General features: G+C 35.3%; 1 protein-coding gene and 1 non-coding gene across 2 annotated transcripts; both read left to right on the top strand.

Annotated features, from left to right (window-relative positions):
• Positions 1–49: 49 nt before the first annotated feature.
• TMEM167A (transmembrane protein 167A) lies at positions 50–24,041 on the top strand. The gene is made up of 4 exons (XM_010949220.3): positions 50–186; positions 15,059–15,168; positions 19,190–19,224; positions 23,053–24,041. The coding sequence occupies exons 1-4, from the start codon at positions 184–186 to the stop codon at positions 23,121–23,123; spliced, it is 219 nt and encodes a 72-aa protein (XP_010947522.1). The 5' UTR covers positions 50–183; the 3' UTR covers positions 23,124–24,041.
• LOC123615134 (small nucleolar RNA U109) lies at positions 16,725–16,859 on the top strand. The gene has a single exon (XR_006722698.1). It is a non-coding gene; the product is annotated as a small nucleolar RNA U109 (small nucleolar RNA).
• Positions 24,042–24,949: the final 908 nt, after the last annotated feature.

The raw sequence follows: 24,949 nt of genomic DNA, 5'->3' as shown, positions 1-24,949 counted from the left end.
AAATCCCGCCTTTTCCGGTAGAGAGAAGCCTATCGTAGCGTCTGAGGAGCGCGGCTCAGGAGGAGGTGCCCTGAGAGGCCCAACCAGACGGCGCGAAGGAGCGAGAGAGGCAAGCCGGGCGTGCACGCCTCTTCCGCCCTGGGCCCGGAAGGGTGATGTGGCTGGGGCTTCGCTGGCCTCACTATGGTAAGAACCTGGGTTGGGGGTCGCGGCTGAGCTTTGTGAAGGGGCTGCGGGCCCGAACCAGGGTTGGAGGGTTGGGCGGTGGTCCCGGGTTCCCGGCCGAGGAGCCCTGTCACTAAGTTGATTTTCACGGGGCTCGTAGGATGCACAGGCCCGGGAGCCATGTGGCCCCTACACGTCCTACCGGGGAGAACCAGGGCAGACCGCCCAAGGGGGACCCTAGGGCCGCGGAGCTCCCCCTCACCTGCAGAGGCCACTTTCCTGACTTGTTTTGAAAAACTGCCGCTGGTTTGGCTTAACACGTCGGTTATATGGGCTCTTTGTGGTCATTGATCCTTTAAGACATTAGAGCTGTCTGTGTTTGTGCTTGTTATTTTGCACCTCCTTACCTTCCTGCGGCCTGACCCTGGTGTTTTATTTCGTTGGTGTCAAAGAAACTCCAAACGCCACACCTTAATTTTCACATATTGAGTTAGTGGTCTTTCAGGTCCCTCCTACTCCATTCTCTTGACTTTAAAGATGCTGCTTTACAAACTTTGTATTTTAATGACTGGAATTGCCTGCAGAGGTGGTTTCTCTTTTGGAGCTTAATGTGCTTGGAATGGTGTCTGGCCTCGGGCCTTCCTCCCCTCCCAAACATTATTAAGGTTTTATGTGTTATTTTGTCTTACTGAGAATTCCTTTAATAGTGTGAGCCTCTTAGAAAAGCTTGAAATGAGTCACAAAATTTCGCAAAAGAAATGCTTACATCTCCAGGCTGAGAAAAACAGATAAAGCCAGCATGGCCAGAGGACAGCTGTAGTAATAGCAGATTCTCTTAAGCTACGTCTGAAGGCATTTTACCTTTGTTAGGGTAAAGGCCAACAGCCTCTACAACAGGCCCTTGTAGTGAATTTATGAAGTCCATGTGCCAAATGTTGCATCTATGGGCATATTTCTGGGGAAAGGACGCATGCCTTTCTTTATAATGTCAAAAGCAACCATGAACCAAAAAGCTATTATACAATGAAAGTTGCTGAGCTTGTGTTCCCAGATGTTCCTGCAATATCCCATATAGAAGAAACCGCTAGACATTTAACCGAAAACTCATTAATTGTTGTTTGCTTTATGCCAACTACTGTGATTATAGCTGGGGCATAAGTCACACTCTTCCCTGGGGAAGTTTACCACTTACAGAAGAGATGGCATTTTATTGGCAGGTCGTTCCTTCCTTGGCCAAGGATGTTCTCCAGCTTCTTTTCCCACTACCACATGATAGGACGGATACACTTGTATCATTAGTGAGCTGTTATTTAACTTAGAAAATGTGATTCCTTTTTCAGTTAAAAAGAGAGACTGTTACTCAATTCTTGCATATCCTCCTCAAGGCTGAAGTTGAATTGTTTTATTCCGAGTACAAGTTTAAGATACATTCTTCTTTTCTTTATCTTATTGTCTTATGTACTCCCTGGAAGCAAGCTGTATATTGTGTTTTAAGATTAATAGTATTTGAACTGTCTGGCCATACTTGTTTTTTCAGAGTAACAATAATCGCTGTCATTTTATTAAAGCTTGCTCTGTGCCACTCTGCATTTGAAAAATCAGTTTTTAAGCATTCTTGTTTCAAACACCTGAGTAGATGTTTACAGGTGAAGGAAGTGAGGCACGAGAGACTGATGTGCTTGGGGTAATATACCCAGTAGATAGTAAAGCCAGGACCCAAACTTATGTTTAATGTCCAGATGCCAGAAGTCTTTGTGCTGTTGTTAATGAAAACAACATAACTGAGGATAAAATATGTTTTAGTGATTTGTTGCTCTCAAATATACAAATCAGAGATGGGTGGAAAATAGAAACAACTGCCAGGTGGATTTTCATTCCTGCTCTGTTCCTGTGAGCTTAGGATGTAAGCATTTTAGAGAAAGTACATTGTATTTGGAAGAGTTACACAATGAGGTTTCTTTTTGAGTTTGCACCTACACTTGGTATATTTGTGAGGTAACCCAGTGATAGAACTTATTACTGTATTTTGATTAATCCATTTTTTAAGATGCATTTCAAGGCCATAAAATGTTTTAAGAGCAATAATAATTTACAACTATGAGAGCATAAATGTATCATAATTATAATGTAATCATATCATTGTTGAATTAATACTTATAAGAATTTCAGAATCTCTTGTTCTTCCTAACTCATAATGTTCTTCAAGATTCATCTCTTCCCAAGAAGCCTTCCCTGTACCTTCTATTTTCTTCTACTCCTTTTAGGTATCTGTGGAAATCTGTAGTCCATGTATTTCCCCCCAGTGTCCCTCTTGCATAGAAAACAGCAGTAAGATGTTGCCTATATTTCTCTCCTCTCTAGGCAGAGTTCTTAAAGTAGAAATGAGGTCTTTAATCTCTATATCAAGGTGTAAGTTAGAGTTGGTACTCAAATAAATCAATCTGGGGATACAAAGTCATGCTCATTGTCTTCCAGGACTTTACAGTCCAGTGAAGGAGAGTATTAAATTTTATATGCTATCTGCTAGGATGTAGAGAGATGACATGTGGTGGAAAGAACATGGCTTTAAACTGAGCCAAACAGGGTCAGAATCATCCCCAGTTCTCATCCTTTACTTGATTAACCTGAGGAAGTTTATCTTCATTTCTTTCTCTTTTGGAGTGTTAGGTGACTTACAGATATTCTTATTTAATGCTCACAACCCCTGCTAAGTAGGACTTATTGCCCACATTTTATAGTTAAATTGAGTATCAGAGAAAGGGTGTGAAATAGTTTCTTTCATCTTGTAGCTGAGATACATAGAAACAGAGGAAAGAGTAATTCTCCAAGTGTTACAAATGGAGAATAGAGTTGAGGTGCCTCTAACTCTGGACTGTGGCTTTATAGCCATGAAAGTTCTTAGGTTTCAGTGGAAAGTGTAAATAATGTCTCTCTACATTTTTGAAACAGGACCAGAGATACCAAATAACTATTTAGTCCAGCCCACTCATTTTATAAGTGAAATTAAACTGACGCATAGAGGTGCTGATTTATCTAAAGACAAAAATGTTTACTGGCTTCTGGTGCTAAGACACAGATAATGTGCTCTCAACATCGAAACTGTAAACAATCCTGGTTTTTTGGTTTCAAATTAAATCAAGATAACTTGTATATTTGGTACAATATCAGTGCTACCTTATAGTAAGCATCAAAACTTGAACTTATGTGCTAATAATGCCCAAAGAAAATGTTAATATTTCTGTATGTTAGTGGAAATCTTTTCAATCACCTGTGGTCATTTATCTTGTGCAAACAAGGTGTTGTGTGTGTTTGCACACTCACATACAGACTTACATTTATCCCTGTATTTCCATGTTTTCCATTTTAGTAGATAATAGTGGTACATAGGAATTTACAAGTAGAAACTAGTTGGAAAATGCTGACCTGACCTAGATTTGTAAAAGATAAAATGCTGACCCACTTTTCCAGTGCTGTATAATTTGTATCACAGTTAGGTCAGGAATGCCATTTCTGGGTTTCCTTCCATCTCCAGAGAGGGACTGACGGCTTTAGTTTTGTGTAAAAACAGATTAAAACAAGTAAAATCGTTTCTGTTTGGAGTTTTAAAAATTTAGGTCTTCGGTATTCAGTTAAACTGGAAGAATTAGTATGTCAATAAAAATTTACTTCCCACATAGGAGGCAGTCAACATTTGAAGCTTCCAGAGAGAGTTATGCATAAAGAAGGCCCTTGTCACCAGATTAGCTAAATAATTTGTTCTGATAATCCTAAAAATAAGTAAGTTCCATGGAATGCAAGTGATCCAGGACTAATGAATATACTGTCTGCTTAGAGTCTTTTCTGCAGATTAAGTATGATTAGCAACCAGTCATTGAGCACTCTGGGCAGAGCACTGTTTAGCATACGTATTTCTTCAGCTTTTCTCAGTGTTTCTTTGTGCCTTTGTGCTGCTTGCATACTTTCCCCCCTTTTCCTTCTATTCCTAATGTTTAGGATAGTTTCTTTTACTTAGAAGTATTTTTACTTATACATCTAAAAACAAAACTATTGAATTCTTGCCTTTATATACATACTTAATATGGTTTTAACATTCAAGAATGACTCTGAAAATAAGAAATTATATCTTTACAGATAAAAATTGAATCTAAAATATTCTTAACTTTTCAAATTGACTTGAGAATAGAGAATTTTTAAAAGATGTGTCAATATTAGAGGTAATTTCATGTTTGGACACTAAGTTTTGCGTTGACCAGTCTTCATCTTCCACTGATAAATTATTTAATACAGTGGTGACCAAATGAAAGTGAATCATTTTTATTGTTTCAATAGCCTAACAAATTACAGTTTACTTCAAAATAATTATACAAAGTGACTGACTCATCAAGTTTATTTCCTTCTGATTTGGATAAATTCATTAGCACAATGAAGCATGTCAGAAGCTCTGGTTAGCTGGGAGTAGTACGACAGGCCTGGAGCGTAGAGGGATAATAAAAGGGGCCTTTGGAGGAAAAAAAGTTTGGAATCAGTTTTTAGAACAAGTACTATTGTTCTTAAGAGTAGAATGGTCAGGGCAGGGTGGCTATATTCCAGGACCCCCAAAGGTTCCTGTTCTGACTGTATTTGAGGTTGTGCTCCAGAGGGTGCCACAGGCAGCCCTGAGTCTAGGGAATGTTTTGGATACCTCCTCATAAAAAGGAAATGTTCGTAGGTGTGGTAGACAGAATGCCCTTCTCCCCGACCCTCTTAAAAAAAAAAAAACTGTGAATATCTTACTTGGCACAAGGGACTTTTCCTGTGTGAATTTTGGGGAGACTAAGCAGTTTGATCACAAAGATCATTGTAAGAGGGAGGGAGGAGGGCCGTAATCACAAAAGAAGTGGTTGTCAAGGTCAGAGTGATGAGAGCCTCACTAAGCCAAGGGATCAAGCAGCCTCTAGAAGCTGGAAAAGGCAGGAGAATAGATTCTTCCCTAGAGCCTCCAGTAGGAACTAGTTGTCTTACATTTTGTGACCACTTAGTTCCAATATGTGTTAATGTTTAATAGCTAAATTTATAAAACCGAATAGCGTATCATTCTGTAACTCCCTGGCATTGTCACATGGTGTCCTCGCTGAAAATTAGGTAGACCTTAGATTTGAGAATTATTTGAGGTTCTAGAATTTTCTGCCAGCCAGCTTGCCTACTCAGGCATCTAGAACTCTTGAGGTTGTATATCTCTTACAAATTAGGTCGACTCTGAAGAACATGCACAGCCCCATATGCAAGCACCTCAAAGCCAACTGCTTGATGGAACTTTCTCTGAATTCCAATTGATTTGAATCTTGAGAAAAGGTTACCTCAGGGCTTTATTTTACCCTTCAGCCTGGGCCTTTACAACAAACATAAGTATATTTGCTTCTTCATTCTGAACTTCCCAAAATACCATTGACAAGTAAATATAAATGCAAAGCAGTGTGTGGAGGTTTCTCCTGAATTGTTCATAAAATATTCAGCAGCCAGATCTACATTTTTTCAATAACGTGCATTGTTAATTTGGAATCTAATTGTGTTCTTGCATTTGTTAAAATCTTCATTATTTGCAATTGTTTCAAGTTCCTGTTCATTCAGCATTTTTCAGTGACTGCTGTGCACTATTTTATTTAATAGGCACAAGGGATTGATAAGAACCTTAATAAAATAGAGGAGAAAGTTACAGTACAGGTTGCGGGGGCCAGCTATGTGTGTAGCATGCAGGTGTACTGAGATCCTGACTTGCCTGGTGCTGAGAATGGGGACAGGGAAGACATCACGGAGGAGTTGACTCTTGAGTTGAGACCAGAAGGTTGAAAGAAGTAGGAGGTGGCATGTACAAAAACACAGAGTACACTTGAAAAAGATTTCATGCTTTAAAGGACCTGAAAGAGACACAGTAAATGAATTTTACTTCCCTTCTCACCTTTTCTGCCACCTTTCCCTCATTTTGTGATCAGATACGCTTGCTTTTTTCTTAGCTTCCTCCCTTCCCTTTAATAACATTTTCCTGTTGAAAATCTCAATTATTTTTCGACAGAACAGTAACATCTGTTTCTTTTAACTCTGAGACTAAAATTTTCTATCAGCAGACAGCAGATGCTGAGCATTAAGGGGAATGCTCCGGCAGGCTATGCAGTGGCAGGCTAATGCCTGCAGTTTAAACCCTTGACCAGAGTCTGAGTACATCTGAAAGACTTTACCACCTAAGATTATTTGTTTAAATTTTAGGGTCTATAAACCCCAGGAACATAATTGTATGTATCCTATATTGCATACTTTTAAATGGTTTTCATTTGTAAATGGTTATACACACAAATGTATATATACACACCCTGCTTCTTTAATAATAGTATGGTTTTAAGTGCCTCTTAAAATCTTTTATTATGAAAAAATTCAGACATACAAAGGTTTCTCTCTTCTTTCTAGAAGAGTATAATGAATCCCCTACATTCAGCATTTCATCATCATCCCCACACCTCCTACCACACACACACTGGATTATTTAGAAACCAATCCCAGACATATCGTTTAAGCATGTTTCTTTAACAAGATGTTCAGGGAATTAAAAAGTACACATTTGCAAAATCATGAATTTAGATACTCCACTAGGAAGATGATGAAACCTACTCTGCAGATTTCTTTTCCAGCCACTTTACTGAGTGAATCCTTTGCTTAATACAGGAAGTCTGCTCATTGTTCCCTGACAGTGCAAATTCCTGATACTGTGGGAGTTTTTCCACGCCTTTGTCTCTTCTGGAGCCCGCTCTATTCTTTGCCGTGTAATTGTGCCCTTACAGGCTTGACTCAGTTCCTGCTTTCTCCTTGAACCTTCTCCTGACTTTTCTTTGTGAAAAATGGCCTTTTTTTTTTTTTTTTTTTGTCTGTGTGGCTCAGTTTTCATTTACATTTGCTGCAAATTGCTATTTAGTTTTTAAAATGCATTTCCAGTTCCAACTAGATTATAACTGCTCAGTTATCTCATATATAAAATAAAGGTATTAACAACATCTACCACAAATATGAGAATAAATAAGATAAGCCATAACAAGCACTCAGTGAATATCGGTTATTGTTCATAGCTGTAAACTGGAGAGGAGGAACCATACTATGTACTTTTTTAATCCCATGTCTCGCATAATGCTACAGAGTAGATACTAAATACATGTTTTGCTATGTTGGCTGGAAGGAAATTGGTGCTTTATGTTTCATGAGGTTATTGTCAAATACTAATTATCAATGTATTCATATACATGTTCAAAATATGACTTTTAAAAGATAAGCATTGTGAAGTACTATTTCTATCTAGTTAATTGATCATCAGTTCATTTATTGATTTCAGTTTATAAAATGTATATTGCTTTCACAGATGCAAAGTTAAAATCCAATTCGATTGAAAACTAAGACATGTTAAACTTTACCCTTGATCTATCCATGAAGAAATGATTTGCATAGAGAACAACTTTTAAAATAATAATTACAAATCAATTTCATCTTGTTTAGACCATAATAGTAACACTTAGAATATTTGAGAAATCCAGAAAAGTTGAGAATTAGGTTAAAACTCTTCCAGAGATAAGCACTGCATTATCTCCTCTCCACTGCATAAACGTTTACATAGCCACAGATGAACTGATTGTGAAGTCTTATGTGTGTTTTTCCTATCACTTAGCATTATGGAAGCAATTTTTGTCCTTAAAATATTGGCAAATAACATGTATAATTTTTTAATGTTTTGAATGGATTTTAAATATTAAAAATCTATAAAAGGTTAAAAAATATTAAGACAATTTCTGAAAGGGCGAATTCTTTTTTCAGGATTCTCCTGGCTATTCTTGCTTACTTATTTTTCCACATGAACTTCCAAATCAGTTGTCAATTTCAAAAAAAAAAACTTGTTATTTTAGGGTTTGCTTTAAATTCATAGATTAGCTTTAAAATGTTACCCTTTAATGTAAGAATCTTATATACCACTCCATTCTACTTTTATGTTCTTCAGAGTGCTTTAAGGCTTTGTTAATTTTGGCCTTTGATGCTAATATTGCAGATTTCTTGTCAAGCTTATTCCTACATATTTTAGCTTTTTGTTCTAGTTGCTATTATAAGCAATTGGTTATTTCTTAATTGGTTGATATTTTAGTTATGAAGGCTGTCAATTTAAATGTTTTAATTATGTACCTAGCCACCTTATTCAGTGTTATACCCTTATGGTCTGTAATCATTTTTCACTAAATCTTTTTGGGCTTCTCAAGTAGCATTTAACATTTGCAAGTAACAGTTTCACCTTAAAAATTTGGGTTGGGTAACTCTTATTCTTAGTCTAATTCCTGACTTTATAAGAAGTACTTTTTTTTTTTAGGTTGAAGTATAGTTGATTTACAATATTGTGTTAATTTCAGGTGTACAGCAAAGTGATTTTTTTCTGATTGTTTTCCATTGGAGGTTATTACAAGATATTTAATATAGTTTCCCTGTGCTATACAGTAAATTATTGTTGCTTACCTATTTTATTTATAATATTTTATTTCTGTTAATCCCATGCTCATAATTTATCCCTCCCCACACTTGCACTTCAGTTACCATAAGTTACCTTACTTCTCTTTGAGTCTGTTTCTTTTTTGTATATAGATTCATTTGTACTGTGTTTTAGATTCCACATATATATAAGTGATATGTAGTATTTTTCTTTCTCTGTCTGACTGAATTCACTTAGTATGATATTCTCTAGGTCCATCCATGTTGCTACTAATGACAGTATTTCATTCTTTTTCATGGCTGAGTAATAATTATATATTCATACCACATCTTCTTAAACCAGTCATCTATTAATGGACACTTAGGTGGTTTCCATTTCTGGACTGTTGTAAATAGTGCTGCTATGAACACTGGGGTACACGTATCTTTACAAATTAGAGTTTTTATGTTTTCCAGATATATACCCACGACTGGGATTGCCAGATCATATGGTAGCTCTAATTTTAGTTTTTTAAGGAACCTCCATACTGTTTTCCTTAGCAGCTGCACCAGTTTACATTCCCACAAACGGAATAGGAGGGTTCCCTTTTCTGCACACACTCTCCAGTATTTGTTATTTATGTTCTTGTTGATAATAGCCATTCTGACTGCTGTGAGATGATACCTCATCATGGTTTTGATTTGCATTTCTCTTAATAATTAGCGGTGTTGATCATCTTTTCATGTGCCTGCTGGCCATCTATATGTCTTCTTTGAATAGATGTCTATTTAGGACTTCTGCCCATTTTTTGATTGGGTTGTTTATTTTTTCTGATACCAAATTTTATGAGCTGTTTGTATTTATTTTGACTATTAACCCTTGTTGGTCTTGTCATTTGCAAATATTTTCTCCCATTCCATAGGTTATCTTTTCATTTTGTTGATGGTTTCCTTTTCTGTGCAAAAGCTTTTAAGTTTGATTAGGTCCCATTTGTTTATTTTGCTTCTATTTCTTTTGCCTCGGGAAACTGATCTAAGAAAATATTGCGACGATTTATGTCTGAGAATGTTTTGCCTACATTCTCTTCTAGGAGTTTTATGGTGTCGTGTCTTAGATTTAGGTCTTTAAACTATTTTGAGTTTATTTTTACATGTAATGTGAGGGAGTGTTCTAATTTCATTGATTTACATGTAATTGTCCAGCTTTCCCAACACTACTTGTTGAAGAGACTATCTTTTCTGCATTGTATATTCTTAGCTCCTTTGTCATAGATTAACTGACCACAGGTGTGTGGGTTTATTTCTGGGCTCTCTATTCTGTTCCATTGATCTGTATGTCTGTTTTTGTGCCAGTACCATGCTGTTTTGATTACTGTAGCTTTATTTAATTATGTCTGAAGTCTGAAAGGATTATGCCTCCAGGTTTATTATTTTTCCTCAGGACCTCTTTGGCAAATCTGGGTCTTACATGGTTCTATATAAATTTTAGATTTTTTTGTTCTAGTTCTGTGAAAAATATCATGGGTATTTTGATAGGGATTGCATTGAATCTAGATTGCTTCAGGTAGTATGGCCATTCTAACAATATTAATTCTTCCAATTCAAGAACATGAGATATCTTGCAATTTCTTTGAGTCATCTTCAGTTTCCTTTATCAGTGTTCCATATTTTTTAGCACATAGGTCTTTCACCTCTCTGGTTAAATTTATTCCTAGGTTGTTTATTTGGGGGTTTTTTACATGGTTTTATTGGGTTTTTTTTTTTTTTTTTTTGGTTTTTTTTGTTTGTTTGTTTGTTTTACTTTCTCTTTCTTAGAATTCTTTGTTAGTGTGAAGAAATGCAACAGATTTCTGTATATTAGTGTTGTATCCTACTACCTTGATGAATTCATTTATTAGTTATAATAGTTTTTGTGTGTAAACTTTAGGGTTCTCTAAATAGAGTATCATGTCATCTGTAAACAGTGACAGTTTAACTTCTTTCCTTCCAATTTGGATTTTCCAAAGTTGATTTCCAATTTTTATTTCTTTTTCTTTTCTGATTGCTGTGGCTAGGACTCCCAATACTGTATTGAATAGAAGTGGTGAGAGTAGGCATCCTTATCTTGTTCCTGAATTTAGCAGGTAGATTTTCACCTTTTCACAGGTGAATATTGTTGGCTGTGGGTTTGTCATAAATGGGTTTTAGTGAGTTGAGATATCTTCTCTCTATACCCACTTTTGTGAGAGTTTTTTTTTTTATCATGAATGGATGTTGAATTTTGTCAGACATTTTTTCTATGTCTACTGAAATGATCATATGATTTTTATTCTTCAGTTTGTTAATATGGTGTATCACATTGAGTGATTTGTGGATATGGAAAAATCCTTGCATCCTTGGGATAAGTCCCACTTGATCATGGTGTGTGATCCTTTTAATGTATTGTTGGATTCAGTTTGTTAATGTTTTGTTGAGTATTTTTACATCTATATTCACCAAAGATATTGGCTTATATTTTTTATGTTATTTTTGTCTGTTTTGGGTATCAAAGTGATGGTGGCCTTGTAGAATGAATTTGCGAATATTCCCTCCTCTTCAGTTTTTTTGGAATAGTTTGAAAAGGAGGTATTAGGTCTTATTTATGTGTTTTATAGAATTCCCCAGTAAAGCTGTCTGGTCCAGGGCTTGTGTTTGTAGGGAGTTTTTTAATTACAAAATCAATTTCACTACTAGTGATTGACCTGTTCAAATTTTCTGTTTCTTCTTGATTCAGTCTTGGCAGGTTATATGTTTCTGTAAATGTGTCTGTTTCTTATAGGCTGTCCAACTTGTTGGCATATTAACTGTTCATATTATTCTCTTAAGATTTCTTGTATTTTTATGGTATCAGTTATTTATCCTCTTGCATTTCTTATTTTGTTTATTTGGATTCTTCCTCTTGGTGAGCCTGGCTAGAGGTTTGTTGATGTTTTTTGTTTCCTTGTTTATCTTTTCAGAAAACCAGCTCTTGGTTTTATTGATCTTTTCTGGGTGGGTTGGTTTGTTTGTTTGTTTGTTTTGTTTTTGGATCTCTATTTTATTTGTTTTCTCTCTGATCTTTATTATTTCCTTCCTTCTGCTGACTTTGGGCTTTGTTCTTGTCTTTCCTAATTCCTTTAGATAGTAAGTTAGGTTGTTTATTTAAGATTTTTTCTTGTTTCTTGAGGATGGCCTGTATCACTAAGAACTTCCCCCTTAGAACTGGTTTTGCATTGACCTTTTTTTTTTTTAAGTATCATGTTGTTGAGTCTCCATGTGTTTGTTGTTTTCCTGTTTTTCTTTCTGTGGTTGATTTCTAGTTTCATACCGTTGTGGCTAGAAAAGATACTTGAAATAATTTCTATGTTCTTAAATTTGTTGAGACTTCTTTTGCATCTTAGTATGTGGTCTATCATAGAGAATGTTCCATGTGCACTTGAAAAGAATGTATAATCTTTTGCCATTTTAGTTGTGATTTGGCGTGGTGTGGGTCTGTTTGAGTTCATCTTTTTGAGGAGTCTCTTTGCTTCCTGTACCTGGATATTTGTTTCCTTCTTTAGGTTTAGGAAGTTTTCAGCCATGATTTCCTCAAGTATATTTTCAATTCCCTTCTCTCTCTTCTACTTCCGGAACCCCTATTATACACAGGTTGGCAAGCTTTATATTACCCTATAGATCTCATATGTTGCTTTTCATTTTTCTGTTTGCTGTTCTGATTGGGTGATTTCCATTATTCTGTCTTCCAAGTCATTTATTCATTCTGCATTATTTAGTCTGCTATTGATTGCTTCTGGATTGATTTTTAACTTGGCAGTTATCTGATTTTGATTGATTCATCTTTATAGTTTCTAGCTCTTTGTTACAGTTATCTGTATTTCTATCAATAATTTTTCTTAATTCTTTAGCATTTTTCTTACCTCCTTTTTGAACTCAGGGTCTAGTAGACTGGTGAGGTCTGTTTCATTATTTGTCCTTTCAGGGAATTTCTTTTGTTCTTTTAATTGGGAATAGTTGCTTTGCTTTTTCATTTTACTTAACTTTTTCTGTTCCTATTAACTTAGGAGGAAGTTTTCTATTGTGGTCTTGAAGGGGTATTTTTAACATGGGAGCATCCCTGTGTGGCCTGTGTGAGTCCAGTATTTTTGTCACAAGGACTGGTTTTGGTATGGATGCCAGCCACATCTTTCCTCAGAGTGTGCTGGCCATTACCCCCTTGATAGGTGGTGTGATTGGTGTTGTGAGGTCCACAGCTTGTGCTGGATATTGGACAGGGCCTCCTGTTTGCTCCATGGCTGTCACAACCCTGTCAGGGACAGGGTCTCCTCTCCAGTCATTGGAGTAGAATTTCTGAGGGCAAGGTTCAATCAGGCTCCACTGCCCCTGAGTGTGAGCCCTCCCCCAAAGGAGGTGACCACTGAAGCAAGGGCCCATGTGATCACAACGAACCTCTGCACCCCCCCATGCAGGTGTTTACAGTTCTGCCCGTAAGCAGCCCAAGGTTGTATCCTTTTCTCCATTGTGCTCATCTCAGACACTGCTAAGCTGTGATGTGTAGTGGGCTGGTGCTGGGGGCCAGAGTGCTGTGGCTTCAGTAATCGAGGTTGTTGTGCTGCCACCTGGGACCTGGGCTCCCTCTGTGGCAGGCCTCTCCCAGGACCTGTCTGCCTAGATCCAACTCCAAATGGCAGTGTCGGGTAGGGAGAAACTGGAGTACTCCTGCAGGGAAGTGGACCACTGCATACTCCTCCCTGGGGGCTGTCCCCCTGAGAAGTGCTTTTCTGTGGCATCATCAGGTGCACAGGCTGATTAAATCCTCTGTGGCCAGACCTGCCACCACCATGTGAGTGCTGGCAGTGGGCACATGGGCTAACAAGCCTCACAGCTGTCTCCATGCAACTGGAAGAGTCGGTCCACTCCGAGGCCCTGTCTGCCTGAGATTCACTGCAGGTATCTGGCGCCCTGCCTAGTGCACACTTGAGATAGGGAAGTGGGGTGAGGCAGCAGCGCCCAGCACCAGTCTCTCTCTGCCATGACTGTTAGTAAGCCAGCATGCGCACGTGCCTCACAAGTAGTCTAGGCTTCTCCAGCCCCTCTCGCTGTCCCAGCAGATCTCCAGGGTGAGGTTGTGCCTGTTTGGACCTTTTCTCATTTACAGATGCCTCCCAGGGGCATGGGTCCCATCCTGATACCTTTTTCCCCCTTTCTACCTGGTTATTTGAAGATCTCTCCTGCAACTTTGGTTGTATAAGAAATCTTCCTGTTTCCAGTTCGTTTTCTGAGAGAATTATTTCACATGTACTTGTATTTTTAATCTGTTTGTTGGGAGAGGTGAGGTCTATGTCCTCCTACTCCATCTTGATCCCTCTCAGGAAGTGCTTCTGAATTTACTAAATAAGCATATTGCTGGCTTCTGTGTGAGATTGGTATCCTTTAGCTACTTCTATATAATGGAATGTTATTCTTTACTTTATATACAGTAATATTGCTGCACTTTTTAAAAATCGTTTTATTTATTCAACCATCTCTTATTGGGCTCCCATTGTGTGACTGGCACATTGTCAGGTGCTAGAGGTTCAGAGTTGATAGACAGTGTCCATTCTTCAGGGATGAGTATTATAATAAATGTGTAACAATTTGCTGTGGGAACAGAAAGGAGAGAGCTATATGAAAGAGGGGAGAGAAGGCAGATGAGTTCAAGGGGACTTCCTGAAAAAGATGACCCTTGAGCTGAATTTTGAGTTCAGTAAGTCCACTTCCTTTTTACTTTGACTGGAAACCTATGATTTTCTATGATTCTCATGTTAGATTCTTTAAACAACTTTTAAAGAATCAGCAGTGAACGAGCAAGTGCTTTTCTTTCACCCAAACCTAATAGCCTAGTATTAGTCAACGCATGGAACAAGATTGCTTAAATTTGAAGCATTCTTATTCTGAAAGAATTTCACAATTGAAAGAAACTTGAGCCAACATTGACTCTATCTCCCCAGTCTCCACCTGGTTTTTCTGATGTAAAAGAGATTTAGAGAGGACAGTGTTCAACTGAGGTCATATAGCCAGCTTAGTGGCAGAGCTTGGAGACTCCATGTCCTGCCTAGTAAGTAGTCTGGGCTCCTAGAACATTTGTATTAATTACATATTGATTCAGCTTTGGTGAGCTAACTTGGATTCATGACAGTTTTGGTAGTGTTTTCAAGTTCTTGAATTTAGAGTTTTTCTTGCATCATCTGAATTTCTTAGCCCAAAGAATGGAGAAAAAAGTATACCCTCAAAATAGCTTGTGATTTTGCTTTTAAAAAAGTTGTTCTCAGGCATATCATTCTGTTTACCTTTTTGAAGAAAGAAGTATGATTCTGAATATGGAATTGTCTGACATTTTTTACCTGTGTAGTTTTTCTTGTGATATTAATTTTTCTTTTTCTTTTTCTCTTTTTAGTCTGCCATTTTCAATTTTCAGAGTCTATTGACTGTAATCTTGCTGCTTATATGTACCTGTGCTTATATCCGATCCTTGGCACCCAGCCTCCTGGACAGAAATAAAACTGGGTATGTTACTAATAATGTGTAATCACCCAAATTAGTTCTTAGAAACATGAATGTAAATTATTAAAGGTCGTTAAATAATTTAATTCCTGTATATAATTTAGTTTTGTTATAACTTTTTACATTATCTTCCCTGTTTCTAAAAATCTAAAAACTTTATAGTCATAGAATCTTAATAAATAAAAAGATAGATATCAGAAGTGACTTCAAAGACAGTGTTTGGCCTTAGTTTTTAATAGAATAATTAATAAAGTTTATTATATTTTGAAAGTATTAAACAATTTGGAAGCACTATGTTCATAAGAATAATAATATAGACATTCCTTCTCCACTCCAACACTGCTTTTTATCATATAGTCTCCCCATCTGTGTAAAGCAAACAACTTTGGAGAAATTTACTTAGCTTAATTAGAGCAATAGTAAAAATTAAGTCTTGGGCACATAACATTGCTTTTAATTATACATTCCCACACCAAAATTTTTTAGTTTAATATGATACCACACAGACTTAAAATTTTAAACTGCCATGTTCCTAACAAAGAAATACATACTGAATTCAATCAGAAGAACAAGTATATATATATAAAAAAAAAGTCCATGTGGTAAAAACTATGTAAACTTTCTTTGTCTTAATGGATTTATTAATTTCTATGAATAATTGTCTTCATCCTTTTGTGGTAAGATCCTGTACCTCACTTAATCATCGTAAGAAATCAAAGGATGAAACAGTAGAATACTTCCCATAGGAATAATTATCTCCAGCGCCTTTTTTATTTTTAATGGAAGGAAAAAGGCCAAATTAGGATTCTGCAAGGCCACACTGCATTTCCACTAATAAAAAGCCCCTATAAGAGGCCAGGTAGTAGATACTCAGCTATGAGAGGAAATAATTCTCTTTCCTTCAACTCCATTATACCATTGGGGTCATAACTAACATTTATTCAAACATCCCATTATCTAAATCATTTGGCTTTTACTATTCCTTCCTTTTTATTACATAGGTTTGTTTGAACATGTATAAAGGAATAAATAAAAGCCCTAACCAGTTTTGAATAACGAAAATCAGTAATCCTGTTCCAATAAAATGTCTCTGTTGGCCTAGGGGCGTTTATTTAATGAACTAAAGGTAAAAACAGATGTTATCTGTCCATTAGTTTTTATGACAGCGTCCCACTTCCTTTGCAGACATTGTTTTCTCATCACTCCACCTTTTTCTCTGAACTCCTATTGCACTTAATCTTCATCACTCAGTTTAATACTTTGTCCCTTGGTTGAAATTATAATCTTATTTGTTGCTTAGTTGTACGTGAAACCTTTCTACTCTACCAAATAGTTTTATTTCCTACTTCCCTTTCTTTGCAACCCTGAACTATTAACTTATAGTTAAAGCATGTGGTAGAATCCAGTAAACGTTTCATTTGATCAGTTGCTTGGACTTCTAATATAATACATAATGTTTATCTAATAAGAAATTTAAGTGTTTCTTTCATTAAAGAATAATCACATAGTGGTAGAAGAGAGTATTTGTATTTTCCTGATGCTGTGATGAAGACAGTAGATTGCATGTGGAAATGTCTGCTCCTCGTTCCTTTGGAAGCAGGAATACATCCATAACATGCTACATCAAAAAAGGAGTTCTCAGGGCTGCCAACCTTACAGTAGAGGTTGAGTAGTAGTATATTTCTCCTACATAAAAACCAGAGAAATAGCATGCCTATTTTTACATTTTAAAGTATATAGTGATAATAGTCAACTGTGTTAAAGCTTTTTTAAAAACTTCGTTTCTATATATATAAATGTTAAAAGCCCCGTTTTATTTTGACTGGCACGTATGAAATATTTTCTGTAGAAGAAATTTTTACTGGTCATTTTTCTTTTGTTAGAATAGGTGCTTTTACATATTATAGACTCATAATAAACTATGAGACTCATAATAAACTTTCATTATGGTGAATATTTCATGCTTAAGTGAAGATATCTGGGCCAGTTGGATAAAATGAGTTTTTGATAACTTCGCTGTTAAAAATAACTTAGTTTTTTGCTGCTTCAAATAATATAGAACTAAAAAGCAGCAGATAAAGATTGCTACTTTGTCTTGTTTCCTATTTTCATAGATTTAGTAGTTTTATGAACGGATATACTTATTGGCTTATATCCTTAGAAACTAAGCAGCATATTTGGATTGGATTTTACCAGCCAATAAGGTTTTTTTTAGCATTTGAAGTATTACAGAAATATCTAGGTAGACAAATATGTGGAAAGGCCACAGAGGTACTGATTAATTTCTTAAATTACCAAGTTAGGAAATTTTTTTCATTTAAATAGCTTTCAATATGCTAACTGTGTCATACCAATTTCTTAATGATGCTTTAGTTATTTCTAGACTATTAGACCTGAAAAGACCTTGACTGTGATCATATGGTTTCACTGTTTTTTGGGGCCCTTAGCTTCCCATAGAGGAATGTCAGTTGTACTGCCTCTGAGTCCCTCAGTCAGAAGAGCTTTAAATCAGTAGTGCATGTTATAATCAATAGGTTTTTAGAATCAAGCATCCAGAACATTACAGATCACTAACCAGTTGTCTTCCATTTTTGTATGAAATATAAACTAATGTAAGTGATATCTGGAGTTATTGTCACATATATCTTTACCCTATGTGATACTGAGCACAGCACATGTTAGTCACTATTCTAAAGACCTTCATATAAAAACTCATTTAATCTTTATAACAACCCTATAAGGGTGCTATTAAAGAGATAAAATAACTTGTTCACCATCACAGCCAATTAAATAGGATTAAACTTAGGCATAATCTGGACCTTATCCTTTGCTTTCAAGAGTGTATATCATGTTTGTTCTTTTTTTCCTATAGTAAAATCGTTTCACCTGTCAGAATACCCATGCTTTACAATAAAGTTGTATTTTTGCCCATTTCATTTAATCTGAACTGAGAAACTTTGCTTTGAGGTCAAGAAGTTACTATGTATTTCAGAGGAGGAAAGTATATAGAACTTAGCGGAATCAGTATTTTCTTTCAGTCTTAACCATTCAAATATAATAATTCATTAACCAGCCATCTCTTTGGGGGAAAAAAAGTAATATAGATTTCCCTGGAATTTAAGTATTATGATTTTTTTGCACTAGTTCTAATTCACTACAGTAGTAATGTTAGTTGATCTTGATTTACAAATGTGTAACACTATTTGTAATTCTATTTTTGTCACACCAACAAAACAGTTGTCTACAATGTTTTTATTTTTTTAAATATCTATATTCATTGAATGATTCATTTTTTTAAAAGCTTTTTTAATCCATACCAAAGAAGTGATATAATATATATCATATAATATGTGTTAATTAATAATATATTCATTCGTAGGGTTGAAGTGGACATGTTATTTTAATTTCTCTTATTTCCAGAATATATGTCTTAAATGCTAGTTAATTCATATACAGTATGCCTAAACTAGGTTTTCTACTTATATTGAAATATAAGCACATATTTTTGTATTCCTCTTTAGTGATATAGTTATGTAAATGCTATCATTGGAATTTATGGTTATAGAACATTTCAGTATAGAAAATATATTCTACAAGAAGTGTTTACAATATGGGTTTTATTTTTTAATGTTAAAATTTATCCTAAACCAACTGTGTTCATTTACTATTTTCTCAAAATTAATGTACATTTAAATGGGCATATGTATCTTCTGCTTTTGAAAGGTAAAGCACTTGAAGTTGACTGAATTAATCCTCTAATAGTAAGCCCTTGTGTAAATTTTTGCTACTCTCACATTGATTTATTTTGGGCGTTTAAGTTTCTAACAATTTCTGTACATTGGTGGTTGGTAAGCTATTGTGTCCTACTTTTCTAGATAAATGGTGACTCAACATCAAGTAAATCTCAGTTTAAAGCAAAGCATCAGAAGTTAAAATGCTAGTATGTAATAAATTCTCTATATGGTACTGAGTGATTTATCTTTTCTAGTAATCAGTAGCTACTTTCTTTTTTTATTCCATGCAGATTATTGGGTATATTTTGGAAGTGCGCCAGAATTGGTAAGGATCTATCTGTAATTTCTCTCCACTTCTTCAGCTGTAAATTGTTGGCCAATTTACTTATGGTATATTCACACAAATTAAATGTCAGTTTTAAAAGTGCAGGCTTCCCAATTATATGCCTTTTTTCGATAGTTTGTAGAGTTCCACCAAAATCTTTCCCTTACACTATTTAAAACTTGAAGATATCTGATAATACTTTATTAGCAGGGAGATGGAAAATACAACAAAAACGTCTCTAATTCAGATATCATACACTGTGCATTTCTGGTTTTGAGATTTTGGATAAATATGTATGGTTTTATCCACACATACTTATAGAGCATGCTATTCTCTATAATGCGTACCATTTTGATAACTGAGTATTAGTTTCCCATTTAATGAAAGGCTTGCTGAGCAACCATCTAATTGCCCTATGCTAAGTCCTAGAATGTTATTTGCTGTTTTTAGAAAACATGAACTGTTTTGTCTATTGAAACCCTGTATGTGGTCATAGTTGAGCTTTGTCCTAATTGATGAAAGTTAAGATAAATGTGGATATCTTCTAACTTTTCATAACAGGATTAATAGCATCTTAAGTGTGTTTCTGGCTAATGATATATACTCTTGTTCCCTACTACTATGTATATAATAACATTTAATATAGTGCCCAGCACATAATAGACTCTCAAATGATTGGTAAGTAAATGAATTAAAATGTATTTTATTGCTGTAATTCACCAATATTCTTTTTAATTATCAAAGAATAGTTGATGTATAATATTATATGATACAGGTGTACAACATAGTGATTCACAATTTTTAAAGGTTATATTCCATTTATAGTTATTTTAAAATATTGGCAATATTCAGCAGTGCTAATTATTAGGGAAATGCAAATGAAAACCACAATGAGGTGTCACCTCACTCTAGTTAGAATGGCCGTCATTAAAAAGTCCATGAGCAATAAATGCTGGAGGTGTGCAGAAAAGGGAACCCTCCTACACTGCTGGTGAGAATGTAGTTTGCTGCAGCCATTATGGAAAACAGTATGGAGATTCTTTAAACTAAAAGTAGACTTACCATATGATCCAGCAGCCACACTCTTGTGCATATATCTGGAAAAGGTGAAAACTATTTAGAAAAGATTCATGTACCCCAGTATTCATAGCAGCACTATTTACAATAAGTATCCATTAACAGATGAAAGGTTAAAGATATGGTGTATATGTACATACATACACATACACACACAATAGATTATTACTCACCCATAAAAAAGAATGAAATAATGCCATTTACAGCAACATGGATGGACCTAGAGATTCACACTAAGTGAATTAAGTCAGAGAAAGACAAATCTCATTTAAAAACAGAAGTAAACTCACAGAAAATAAACTGATGGTTACTAAAGGGGAAAGTAGGGGGAGGGATAACTTAGGAATTTGGGATTAACAAATACACATTAATATAAATAAAATATCTAAACAATAAGAACCTACTGTATAGCACAGGGAACTATATTCAATATCTTGTAATAACCTATAATGAAAAGATCTCTAAAAGTATATATATACCTACATATATATATATATATGACTGAATCACTTTGCTGTACATCTGAAACATTGTAAATCAACTGAAAGTCAGTTTAAAAAAAAGAACACAATAGAAAAGCAAGACAATTTGAGGGAAGAGAGAATTATCACTGGATTAGCGTAATACTAACATTAAGTTGCTAACTCATGAATAAAATATTAAGGGATTTTAGATCCATTTTATGTAATAAATTAAAAAAAGGTATACAACTCCAGTAGCAAACTCAGGGGATCCTTTTGTTCACAATTGTTACTTGAAAGTATGGCTAAAATTTCAGACATCTACTTTGTATCTTTCTTAATGATTTCCTGTATTACTATCTATTTTTATGTCTAATTATAAATTCTGCCTTTTCTGTTTTTGCTTGCTCATTGATTTTCATTTTCCTTTCGACCGTATGAATACCATAGGTTAAATGATTCACTTAAAGTATTCATTCTTGCCAATTATGTGAAAAGCATTAGCTTTTCCTTTTGGCAAAGTGCTTTAGAAAATGTTGATGCTGGTGTGCCGCTTTCTCAACCACATGCTCCTCTCTTATCTTGACATAGAATACATCCACAAAGAAAGGATACCATTTTAATGGGGAAGGGCCCAGCCAAATCATCTTATCATGTTACACATCACGTTACAGCAACTGTTTCACATTCACTTAGAGTCCTAAGACCAGACAAGAAATAAAATTTTTACCCAAGTTCAACCAAAGATGTTTAGCTCTACCACATGGCAACCTCTTTTAAGAAAATTAAAAACAGGAAAATGAAACCCACATGGAAATCATAGGATTCTAATCTGGAGGATGAAGAAGAGAAGGACTTCCTCAAAAATTAATTTTCAGCAGATGGAAAATTCTTAAGACAGTATTAATTTCTTTTTTTGGTGTTTAAGAAGACTGTATTAGACAATAAGAGTATCTAATCCTAAAGACAGGGACAGGCTTCCTTATGAAATCCACCTGACATTTTTGTCTGAATGTTTTTTGTGGTGGTTATTTTATTGGATAACTTGAGTTTTTCACCCTGAAAGAATCAGCATTGCTTAAAAAAAAAAAAAACAGAGGAACCACAGTATTTTTTGTTTCAAAAGATTTTTTTTCCAGTTGAGATAGTATTGTGAAAACACTATTGTCTCACATTCTAGATTTTCCTTTAGCTGGAAGGCAGTCCGTTAAACGTTTATGGACAGAAAACACTATAAAAACACCAAGTATTTATTTATTTTATCTGTATGTGTATAATATCTTCTGTGAATATTGTCATTGAACAGATACAAAGACACAAACTTACTATATGACTTTGTGATCTCAATGAGGAACCTCCGAAAATGAAAATCACCTTAAAGATTTTAGTTGATAAGTGTGGTCAAGATTGACATTTTCCAGAAGTAGTTAACTGAATTTGCTAAGTGAAATAAGGAACTTAATTACTGGGAAAGAGATTATTGTAAACATCATAGAAAAACGGGTGAGGGGAGAGTAAACCATCTCTATAAAGGACACCAGGTACACACTCAGCATTATTTCTAGAAGTAGCACATCACTCTTCCTTATGTGCCCTCAAGGCAGCATGAAAATGCTTGGTGCTTTGTACAGCCTTGCAATTACTGAAGAAACAGGAAAGAACAAGATGAGTTTGAGCTAACTTACAATCACAGGATCTCTTTGCAAGACAGTTTCACAAGCCAACTCCGTATCTACTTCATGCAAAGAAAAGTCTCCAAGTATAAACAAACACTCCTTAAACACATGTGAAAATTGACTGATACAGAAGTGGTTGTTCTGAGTTCTACATTTCTAACCTAGAGTAATTATACTATAAAAGATTTGACACAAAAATCCCTCTCAAAAATATTTTCTCTAGTATGTTTTTATTAAGCATTTTATGTTACATTGACTTTTTAAATACAGTTTTATGGAACACTATTTTCATCCAAGAATGCTTATCCCCCCCACCTTTTTAATATCTGGATGTATAGAGTGGAACTGAAATGGCGCACTGAGAGTTTTCTAAATGCATAAAAAGGAAGTGGTCTTGGAAATAATCAGTATAGTTTAGCTCATTCTGTAGAATACTTACTTTTATGTTGCGTGTAGTTTATTTTGCCCATCCTTGCCTGCCCCCCACCGCCGCAAATGTATGGGCTTCACAGGTAAGAGTTTTATCTTCATTTTTATATGCCCCTCTCCTGTAGTGAGTTGTAACCTTATGCTAGCCATTCGTCAACATGAATATATCTACCTTTCTTCATTAGGTGAACGGAAGAGCCCTTACGTTGCAGTATGCTGTATTGTGATGGCCTTCAGCATCCTCTTCATACAGTAGCTTGGAAAAGTGCCGGAATTCAATTGTCATCAGATTGATTTCGATATGGAAAAAAGGACTTACCTGCAGAAAATAACGGAATGAATGGTTAACCCTTTTATCTCTGAACATTGAATGACAAATTTCCAGCTGCTATTCTCTATTTTTGTTATTGGACCAATGTTCTATATAAATAATTAGGATGTAACCATCTACTACTTAAAGAGTTTAAATATGTCTGTAACAGTCAACCTCAGTACTGTCACTACAATATCACATTCTGCATATGTCAGTCTGTTGTGTCAGATACCGGTTTTTGGTGAGGTGTCTTTAAGGCACATAGTAGAAAACAAAATCGGTAAATTACTCAAGTTCCTTTCACTGTGATTTGGAAATGATAAATCTTTATAGAATGAGAACTTTTTTTGGACTAGCTTTTTTGTTAAAAAAAAAAAAAGTTCAATTTGTGTGGGTAAAGACTGCATTCATATTGCATAAGGCTTGCTTTTCCCCTGGCCACACCATTTCAAGCATTAACCAGAGTACCTCTACTCTTAGCAAACTAGTTTATTACAGATGTTTAAACTATTTAAAACAAGCCTATGCAGTTCTTGAGGAAGAGAAAATGAGATGACTTAAAAGTAGTATTGAGGAAATGTTCCTATTTAACATCAAAGAATTTAGAATATCTGACTGGTGGTGTAGCCTCTGAAACCTCTCTGGTAAAGTATAGATAAATGTCTTAAGCATAAATTTGACCAGCTAACTGTCATTCTCTGAATGAGATTACATGCTTAGAGTAAAAAGAACAAAACAGGACAACTAGAGAATGATAATCCTGTATGTGTTTTCATTCCTTTTACTGTCAGGTCTTCACATTTTAATTACTGCAAAATACAAACTGTATGTGTTTTTTTTAAATATAGCACTTTAAATCTAGCTTACGTTTTGTCTATTAACTTGAACTGGAATCTTTTGTGTAACTTAGTAAATGATGATAAACAAAAATTCAAATCTACTTACCCGTATACCATGGCATAAATATCCTTGGGCTTTGATGATAGAGGAAGACCTTCAATAATTTTCTTCGAGGCAAGAGAAATGTTGGAAATGTGACTTACAAATTTTGTAGTAAAGCAGTTATTATACATTTATGGTTAACATTTCTTAAGAACCAAAATAGAACTTCTTAGCTAAAAGTTGCCCACTATAGATAGTATTAATTAGATACTGTTCTCAGCTGTTAATTTACCTATAAAGGTAAAAAGATAAAAAGAATAAACTTTGGTTTTTTTAAAGAAAAAAATTGTTTAGAATTATTTTTAAATGAGCCTGCCAGTAGCTTTTTCTGCAGAAACAAAGTATGGAACTAAAAGTTACCTATTTTTAAAGACCACTTTAAAGTACTTGGAAAGAATTTTAGGAAACATCCAAGAAGAGCTTATTGTAAGCCTGCTCTTTTTTTTTGCAGAAGATAAAAGCTGCTATAGGCTGTCAATATATTTGTTTACTGTACATTGTTGGCATATCTATAGCTGGTTAAAACTGATATATTTTGCCTTAGGCAGGTAATCAGGTTATGATCATTTTTCCTACTCTGAACTGTCTCTGGGGCTTTGCATTAGGTCAAGGACCTTCAGGGTAGCCCCAAAACAGGACTCCCTTATCAGCATATACATGCAGAGTAAGTCACCTTTCTCGGTCTAGTTTCCGAGTGGCCATCTGCTGTCCAACTCTGCTGCCAACTAGACTTCCCAAAAGCTATATCAACTCATTTTCTATATGCTAACACAAATCTAATATGAAAAAGGGAAAAGTATGTTAGTCAGTTCTAGGATAGTACTAGT

This window comes from Camelus bactrianus, chromosome 3, assembly GCF_048773025.1.
Source record: "Camelus bactrianus isolate YW-2024 breed Bactrian camel chromosome 3, ASM4877302v1, whole genome shotgun sequence".
In the NCBI taxonomy this organism is placed as follows: Eukaryota; Metazoa; Chordata; class Mammalia; order Artiodactyla; family Camelidae; genus Camelus; species Camelus bactrianus.
Note: the sequence above shows the minus strand (reverse complement) of the source record. Positions and strands in the feature narration are given on the sequence as shown.